The sequence below is a fragment of the Oreochromis aureus genome, linkage group 9 (assembly GCF_013358895.1).
Source record: "Oreochromis aureus strain Israel breed Guangdong linkage group 9, ZZ_aureus, whole genome shotgun sequence".
Lineage (NCBI taxonomy): Eukaryota > Metazoa > Chordata > Actinopteri > Cichliformes > Cichlidae > Oreochromis > Oreochromis aureus.
This window is the reverse complement of record NC_052950.1, coordinates 6,829,688-6,838,777: the sequence shown is the minus strand read 5'-3', so window position 1 is coordinate 6,838,777 and position 9,090 is coordinate 6,829,688. Positions and strand designations below refer to the sequence as shown.

Here is a 9,090-nt window from a genome sequence, read left to right as displayed (position 1 = left end):
ATGAAGAGGATTGAAAAAGCACTGTTTAGAAGCTGCTCAACCTCAACACTTCCAGGATTTTTAACGGAGGTTTTGCTCAAAGGCCCGAAGAAAGAAAGAAAGAAAGCAAGAAAGAAAGAGGCAGCCCCTAGCTTTCCTCCTTTCCCACTGATCATATACAAGCAAGGTTGGGGTGTGTGTGTGTGTGTGTGTGTGTGTGTGTTGTGGGAGGCGGGGGGTCGTGGGGGAGGAGGTGGCTTTGATCTCCCCTGTCCCCCTGAGAGCCACAGTGAGGTGGGAGTGCGGCGTGATGGCTGTGGTGTGCGTTTGATTAAAGGGAAATATGCATCAGCGTACAGCGCTTTCCTTTTTATCTGCGCCTGCGATGTGGTGCGATGGTGACGATAATGTAGCAATGTCGCAGCTCTATCTGTGTTTCCACCGGAGCTGAAATCCACCTGAAGTCAAGTGCTTGTAAAGCAGTTTGGAGAAGTTGAGGCGCCGATACAAAACCTGACAGAGGCTGTCGTTGTTTTGTGTTGTTTGTTTGAGTTCGTAGCGGCCGAATCAATTAGAGCCCAGGACCTGCATTCCACACCGGTGTGGCAATGGGTAGCGTGGCTAGGTCCCAGGACACATCAGAGACAGTTTGAGCCTGACAGCATGAAAACTGCTATAAAGTCAGCATCTCTGTGTTGTGTGTGAATTTGTCGTCTAACAAAGCAGGCAAAGGGGTAAAAGGTGGAGATCAATACTCATGACTGGAAGTCCAAAAGCTAGAAGCGTTTGCACACATGTATCTGTAGAATACATCAAGACTCTAAAGTAGACAGATGGAGGGTCTGCTGGGAGGGGAGGAGCACTGAGGTAAGGCATATGCAGGCTCACAAACACCCTTTGGGTAACCCACTTTACTTGACCTTTATATCCACACATACGTGCACGTTTCCAAAGAGAAATATCAATTAATGTCATTGTCTAAATCTCTTCTGCTGAGTATCCTGCTGTTTTTGCTCCAGTGCATTCCTGCAGAATGGTTTCAGGCAATTAAAATCAGTTTCATTATTTATGTGATCATCTTTGCAAAACTTTTGACATTCCCATCAGTGTCAGTTTTAGTTTGGGATTAGTGCTAATTAGCAAATATTAGCATGTCAACACATGTAAGATAGTGACAATAGTAAACATGCATGCAAAACAGCACATTAGCGTATCGATGGCAGTTCTGAGCACTGAGCCCGTGTCATGCATGACTATCTTGTCACCAGTGCCGATGTCTTTCATGTGCAGCTGGCTGCTGGTGAGCTGCCAGAGGTAGGAGCTTAGCAAAATGAACAATGTCTTTTCCAAACAAGTGGTTGCAAACACAATCAATCATGACCTTTCTAAAGCTGAGATTTTGGGTTCGGTTTTCAATGATAACCCTGGTAATCATGTCAGAGTTTAGAGCTTTTCAATTCAATACAGTTTTATTTATACATTGTGAGGTAAAGACCCTACAATAATACAGGGAAAACCCAAATGATCAGATGATATAAATAGCGTCATGACATAAATGAAGTAATGCAAACTTTTTTTTAATAAATCCTGTCCTGTGTGGCAGCTTTTGCAATCAGAACTGTGATTTGAATGCATTTTGGTGCCGAACACATTTTGCTTTTGCAAGAACAGCCGCATAGGATCTCTATAGGCTCCTCTTGTTCATGTGAATCTTTTATCTGTTTATTTATTTCTTTTTGTGTTCATTTTGATATTACATTGTAAGTGGAATAGTATGAAGATGTCTAAGGCAAGACAGGCAAGAGAAAAACGCTAGAAATGGTTGATAGGAACAAATAGAAATGTATCGCCAACTACTGCACCTGTAAGAAAAAAACAAAATGACGCTGCTAGAGGATAGCCACCCTGGTACAAGTCGAGAGGAGGATCCCAAGGCCTCAGGAAACCCAGGAACACCAGGACCCAACACTCCCCTAGTGGCCAACCCAAGCCACCAGGGAAGCGGGCCAATGACCCCACTAGAACATCCAACCACGCACCTCAGAACCAATAACAACCCGAATCCCAGAAAGGGGCAGAAGCGCCCAGACGGGAGCAGTGACCATGTCCTACCTTAACCAAGAACCAGCAAGCCCCAGCCCCAGCTCCAGCCATGTGCACACATGCACACACAGACCACTCACTCTCCCTCATCCACTAGTGACACACTGAAAGACAAAGACACATGACCCACCCCCCACCCCCCGTGAACTACTTTTTACTCATCATGTGAAAGCCAGGGCTGGTGAACTTCAGAGCTTTGCAACATTAATGCTACAAACAGCACATATTGCAGCATTCTCTGTGGAACACCCATTATATTGAAAATCTCTCAATTCATAGAAAAAACCCCAACACACAACCATACAGATGTGAAATATATGAAGAGCTACAGAGCCCATTCTCTTTAAAGAGTGGGAGAGAAATCTCTCTGTGGAGTTGTTAGAATACTTAAAACACTCCTTAACTGCTCCAATAAGCAACATATAGCATATTATATCCAGTATTATATTATAGTATATAATATATTGACAAACACTGGGACTGAAGAGACATCCATTATCCTGTGATTCATTATTTGAAATGACTTCAAACTGGCTCCAAAAATGAGTTTTTCCTGTTAAAAGGGTTTTTTTCTTCTCACTGTCACCAAACAAAGCGTTTGGTCATCATATGATTGTTGGGGTTTCTCTGTATTATCGTAAAGAGCTAATGTTAAACCTTCAAATACACAGTGGGTGGCATCATGGTGGCTCTGTCCATTTTTTTTCAAATACAGTCTATGCTTCCTACAAGTTTAGCATTCTGAACTTTAACTTTTCCTGAGTTAGTGACTCTTTAGTGAAAAAAAGAAGAAGAAAAAAAAACGTACAAACACACACACACAGTGTCCTGAACAAAGCATATCTTTATTCTCATAAACATCAGGTTCTTCAGGTACATAAACAGCCACAAGCACGAACACTTTCAGTCTTTTGTTATTTTTTTGTTTGTTTCTGACAGCCAACATATCATGTGAGCCAAACACATTACATCGCCTAATGTGAGATTTTTCACTTTCTGACTTGTGCTGACAGTCATACACGCACGTATCTGAGGAGAGAAGAGACTGACCCTTAAGCCTGCCACTTCCTGGTTTGCGTTGAGGGCTTGAAAGCGAAGAACAAGTCACTGATGAACACCCAGACACATCAGAGTAATCTCTCAGTGCTTTGGCCTTCATTCAGTCCCGTGTTTGTGTCAGACACGCAAGGACAGCTCTACATGGCTTTTTGTTGCCAGTGCTGGCAATGATATATGCATCTTGTTTCCCTCCTTCACTGACAGAACAAAGCAGCTGATTCACTAGTTACTCTATGTAAATATATATATATATATATATATTTATTCTCATTATATATTCTATCTATAGAATAAGTCTATGTAACATATATATACTTTTGGTAGGTCTTTTAAAACATTCAGGTACATTCACTTGACCCTGTGATTTTTTTCTTTTCTTCTTCATATGAAAGATACATACAGACAGACGTTAACAGAGCTACTCTGCCCCCAACCAAGAAGCAAGACATTTAAGCATCCCCCCAAAAATTAGAAGAAGCAAACACAACAAATGTCTCAGTGCTGGTTCTTTAAGGACCAATAACAAGCATAAATATTCTAAGAGACCTCTTTAATAATCTATATAGTATAAAATAGCATATTTTCTGGACTTGACAACAGTTTATATTAACTCAATTCAGAGTCTAGGTGCACACAATTCCACAGGTGCGTACATGAGCTGGCAACAACAGGTAGGCAATTCAATGGTTTTCCTTTGCGTATTTACTAAACCAATGGTATTCTGTCAGTGGTTGGAAAAGCTTCAATGCAAACCTCACTTCTACAATCACAAGTGTGAATAGACCCTTGGCATATCACAGAATACACATATAGGCATTAATCGACAAGTCAAGAAGATAGAACTCGGCCTACTGAGGACCATACCGATGATAAGTCACGTTACGCATGAACACCAACATTTTTGTCCTTTTTTTTTTTTTTTTCTCAGAAGGCCACAAGGATGTCACTTGGGTGCTGGTTAAGAAAAGTGTTCCTTCATGGATCCAGGTGGATAATGGACCCCAATACTGCCCTTAATCGGACTCTGTTACACGAGCAATACTACACTGAGGATTGTACAGTTACAGAACACTTTTAAACTGTTATGACGCAAAGGCTGGTGGTTAAATTGTCAGCCACTGCGATGGTACGCAATGAACTACTTTTAATTCAGCCGTCCCCGAATAAAATGATCTCCTCAACGCTCCGTCGTGGTATCTAGCCATGCAGACCTGGTAGCTTGAGTCATCTTTAAGATTTCTGACTCTATCCTGATAAATGGAGGTGACTAGAATTAGTCTGTGCTCACATTTTACATACCCGCAGTAATGTTTTGCTCATAAAAATAGCAAAATGCATGGGAAATAAAGAGTAGGAAGCTGCAGGACCTATTATGACTTATGAACAACAAACTTGGAGCTACAGCAGTTGACTGCTAAACCTTTGTCCTCTGAAAAAAATGTGCCTGGTGTTACATGGAAAGGATGATCTGGCTACAAAAAAATGTTTCGCTTTTAAACATTTGATCTCGTGCGGTGTCACTTTTCGTTTGGGTTCGGCACGTTGAAAAAAAAAAAGAAAAAGACAAGAAAATCTGATCTGATCTGCATGGCTAGTTATATTAAAGGGTGAAATGAACCCTCGACTATTTCAGTTGGGTCATGGATGACCTCTAATAACTTTTAAATAAACAATAGATAAAAAATAATCATTTGCATTTCCAACGAGATATTAAATACATACTTCCAAACAAAATAAAGTCCAAAAACAGAACAGTGCAATCAAAGTAACATGAAAAATGATTGTGTATAAAACTGGATTCTCTGACCTAGCGAGAGCATCTCTTGCAAATCGTAACACAAAGATCACTTTTCAGCACAGGCTTGATTTTATTTTTACTGTTTTTCCTCTTTTGCACAAGGTGAGATTTCTCCAGTGGTGAAAGATTAAACTAGTGCTAAAAGACATAAGAGAACATCTCTATCACTGTGCTGCTGATTGTTAGAACTGAGTGTATTAGGAGGAGCCCACACCAAGCCAAAGGGCCAGTTGGCTAACGCGGGCTTGGAGCGGGAGTTTCCAGATCCCTGTCTGCCTCGCCCTCTTCCTGGCCAGAGTATGAGCTCAGGGCGTCCCACAGCAGGCTCGGACGCTCACAGTGGTGGTGACACCTCCAGTGCTCCATGACCAGCTCTTTAGTGTCTAGCACCTCACTGCAAAGCACACAGTTAAAAACTGCACCTGCGGCAAGGACGCCGAGGCCTCCGCTGCTTTCTGGTGATGGGAGGACCCCGCTGTCATCTCCTTCCCTTCCTCGATGGTGGGACATGATGTGCTTCTTGAGCTTGGAGAAAGAAAAGAATTCTTCGTCGCAGCTTCCACACTTGACCAGATTGCGCTTCTCATTTAACTGTCGCCAGTAGTGGGCAGCGTGCTTTACCAGTTCGTTCTCGGCCTCACGGCCTCCCCTTGGGGGTTGGCCCTCACAGAGTTGAATGTGGACCTCCTCCCCGTGTACATATCGCAAATGCATCTTCATGTCTGCAAAGGTGGGAGTGATTGCCTGACAGCGGCCACATTTGATCTGCAGCTCCACAGGATCTTCACAATCCTGTTCATCTGATGGTTCCGGCAAACTGGCCCTGCAGAGAAATAAAAGGAAAAAGGTGCAGTCAGTCAGTATCTTTGGCTGTTTAATTCACCTTGCTAGAAGGTAAAGATCAAAATGAGGTTGCAGCATATATTCATTAGTTATCTCAGTCGCTAATAATCTTACCCCTCTACAAGCACGTCTTCCTCATGATGACTGACTGACGGCTCCACAGTTAGCACCACCTTATGGACCTCTCTCAGATGACTGAAGTATACCCCAACATATCCAAAGGCCTTCTCGCAGAACTCGCAGGATAGAGAACGACGTGGCCGTACCTCAGAGTGATGAAGCTTCTTGTGAGTGCTCAGGCTGCTTGAGTGAGCGTATGTCTTGCGGCAGACGGGGCAGATGTGCGGCCGATTGTTGGCGTGACTGTTCATGTGGCTCTGAAGGTGATGCTTGAATTTGAAGCAGCGGCTGCAGGTGGGACAGCGGTGGGGCGGTCGGCTTCCTATGAACACTCTAGGATGGGAGCCCCCTCTGAGGTGGAGGGTTACTGGGGTTGGCTGAGGTGGACAGTCCAATGCTTTTGTTGTGGTAGAGGTGGGGAGCTGATGACCAAGTATGAGCTCCTGTTCTTGGCCATCTGGCGTAATAGCAGGCAGACTAACCAACTGGGGAACTGTCTCCATCACCAACATGGGCTTGGGTCGAATGCTGCGGTATTTTTTTGAAATATCAACTTCCTTTTGTTTGGATCCTGGAACAACTGCCGGCTGTTTCTCCGGGACCCTTCTACGGAAGAAGGATAAAGACCTTTTCTTGCGGGCTTCAAAAGCTAAGATGTCTTCCATTGTTTTTCTCTTCCTTCCTCTCTTTTTGCCAGGTGGCTTCTGGAGTGTTCCTACAACAGGCATTAGTGTGGGCTGGGCCTGAGGCTCTAGACTGGAGTTAGGCACCCGGTTGTGACTCAAGGTTTCAGCTGTCTCATGGGTTTTGGATGTAGAATCTAAAGGGCTGGTGAGTCCTTTCAGGCCAGGTAAACTTTTCTTTTCTGGAGATAAATTATTGAGCTTGGCAGCTGGGATGAGAGTGCTCTTCATTTTAGAGTAGGGCAAAATGGGTAATTTCCCCTTAGGTGGGGATGGGATAATCTGGACTGCTTTACTGAAGATAGCTGGAGAAAGGACAGTGATACTGCCCTGCGTCTGGGCTGCAGCCAGCTTAGATTGGCACACTCTCACTGTAGTCTTATTGTCCTCCGGTGATTTGCTTTGGGAGCTTTTGATGGAAGCAGGGGGGTACTGCAGGTTCTGAATGAGACCAGTGGTGGTAGGTCGTTCTGAGCCATCTGGTACTCGCTCCAACTGAGAACCTGGATAAAAGACAGCATTATCTGGTAGAAGAGCAGTCACAGAGATGTCAGAGGAGGCTGGGTCTATTAGAATTAGCTGCTCTGAAGGCTCTTCTTTGGGCACTAGGGTTTCCTTTGTGTGCTTGGTCTCTTGTAGATTCTTCTTAATAGCTGTTGATGCTCCACAACCCACTGATTTGGTCTGTGCTGAGTCAGAAACTCTGGAGGCTGTTTTCACCCTGGCAGGTAGTGGAGGAGATTTGACCTTATCTGTGGTCCCCTTGCTCCTCATTGGCTGGTATCTGGGAATGGGTAGCTTAAGGTTCTTCTGATGCTGCGGCGTCTGAGAAGAAACAGAAGGTGGGAGCGCCACCAGGGAGAATGTGCCATCTTGACCTGCTATTTGCATGAGTGCATAGTTTTGGGTGGGAACAATGATGGACTTGGGGCTTGAGGCAGTGGTAGCCTCAGGCAGAGCAGATGAGGGCTGACAGGACTGGACCGCAGGGGAAGGAGAGGGCACCACAGCCGGGGCCTTGGGGGCAATACTCCGAAACTGAAGGCTCTTCATCTGATGGTCTGCAGTCACTACCAACTGAAACACAAGAATAAAAAACATGTATATAAGTTCATGCACTGAGGGTCTTCAGCTTTTCCAGTCTTAAATCCCCCTTAGACCCCAAACATGGCAACCCATCAGATAGCTTGCATGCTGAGGCTCTGACAGGAACAGCCAATAACGAACATCAAGGCCAAGACGTCCTGCTTCGTATTTACAAATGCAGATATGCTTTAAAAATCATAAATAAATAAATAATCATCAATCATAAAAACTACATCGTTTTCCTACTTCTACGTGAGATACTTACCAGCATGCTGCCAAAATGTGCATTGCTGGTGACTAGAACTTGAACTATGGAAACAAGTATGTAAAATGTTGCCCCGTGGATGCAGATTTTGCCTATGAACGAGGTGAGATTTTTCCACATAAAAAATGAAAGTCAACACTGCAACACTGAGCACGTGCGCAGGCTTAAACTGGTTTGATCTACAGACGGCAACAACATGTGGTCAGAATGGGCGGGAGATACATTTTTGATGCATTTTTTTACTCTTGATGCAAGAACAATTTTCAGAAGCCAAAACTTAAGTATTCTCACTGCACTGAGTTAGTGAGAACTGGTTAGAGTTTGAGTTCATGTCATTGTGGTTGATGGTTCAGACCTTAATATAAATGCAACCCCTCTGCATACGGTCTCTTTTTCTTTCTTTGTTTTGTTTGTGGTGTCGTTACTTTGCAACCCAAGCAAGACAGCAGCAACGTGCAGTGTGTAAAATGCAGGCATATGCACAAGTGTGACAAGCTGTCCTATTACCCATGTCTCTTTAGACCCAAACAGCAGACTCTCTCTCCCCCAGGCTAAGGACAGAGTGCCCCCTTTGATATGTGCTCAGCATGTAGTCAAGGTACATGCTGAGGATCTGTGGTGAAGGGGCTCCTTATACCCCCCCTCCTCACTTCCTGTAAGGATCAGTCAATGGAGCGTAAAAGCTGCTCACTACTCAACCTGGCCAAAGGCAATGAGGATGTCCCTGAAAAAAAAGCCCTGGGTTTATTTTATCATCCCTTGTTCACAAATAACATTTCATGGTAGCCCAGTGGGGATGAGGCTTTGCACTCCGTGTTTCACCTTTTTGACTATGTTGATACAGTGGGGGAAACTATAACCTCAGAGTGAGGTTTTAAGCAAGTCTTTATTATCTCAATCTACCATAGCGTTCCCATCTATCAATCAAAAGCCACAGGTATGGTTTTAAAAACAAAGGCAAAATTCTCTTCATTTATATCAATACTCTATCTTTATATCAAAAGCAGGGACAGATTACACTGGAATGCTTCAAAAGGCCTAACTGTAAACAGACTCTGGGATTTCAATTTCACATTATGACCTGAACCTTAATAGCACCGTTTGATACAGGCAATGTTCCAGCTCCACTCTGTAATACCAAACAGCATAAAGTG

At 43.9% G+C, this 9,090-nt stretch overlaps 1 protein-coding gene across 4 annotated transcripts in view; it reads right to left on the bottom strand.

Annotated features, from left to right (window-relative positions):
- Nucleotides 1-2,908: 2,908 nt before the first annotated feature.
- znf438 (zinc finger protein 438) overlaps nucleotides 2,909-9,090 on the bottom strand; it is a 51,965-nt gene continuing 45,783 nt past the window's right edge. For all 4 annotated transcript variants that reach the window (XM_031754809.2, XM_031754817.2, XM_039617438.1 and 1 more), the window contains 2 exons: nucleotides 5,897-7,662; nucleotides 2,909-5,762 (listed from right to left, as the gene is read on the bottom strand). In XM_031754809.2, the coding sequence (XP_031610669.1) occupies nucleotides 5,174-5,762; nucleotides 5,897-7,638 (2,331 nt within the window). In that variant the 5' untranslated portion in view covers nucleotides 7,639-7,662 and the 3' untranslated portion in view covers nucleotides 2,909-5,173. The remainder of the gene's footprint in view (nucleotides 5,763-5,896; nucleotides 7,663-9,090) is intronic.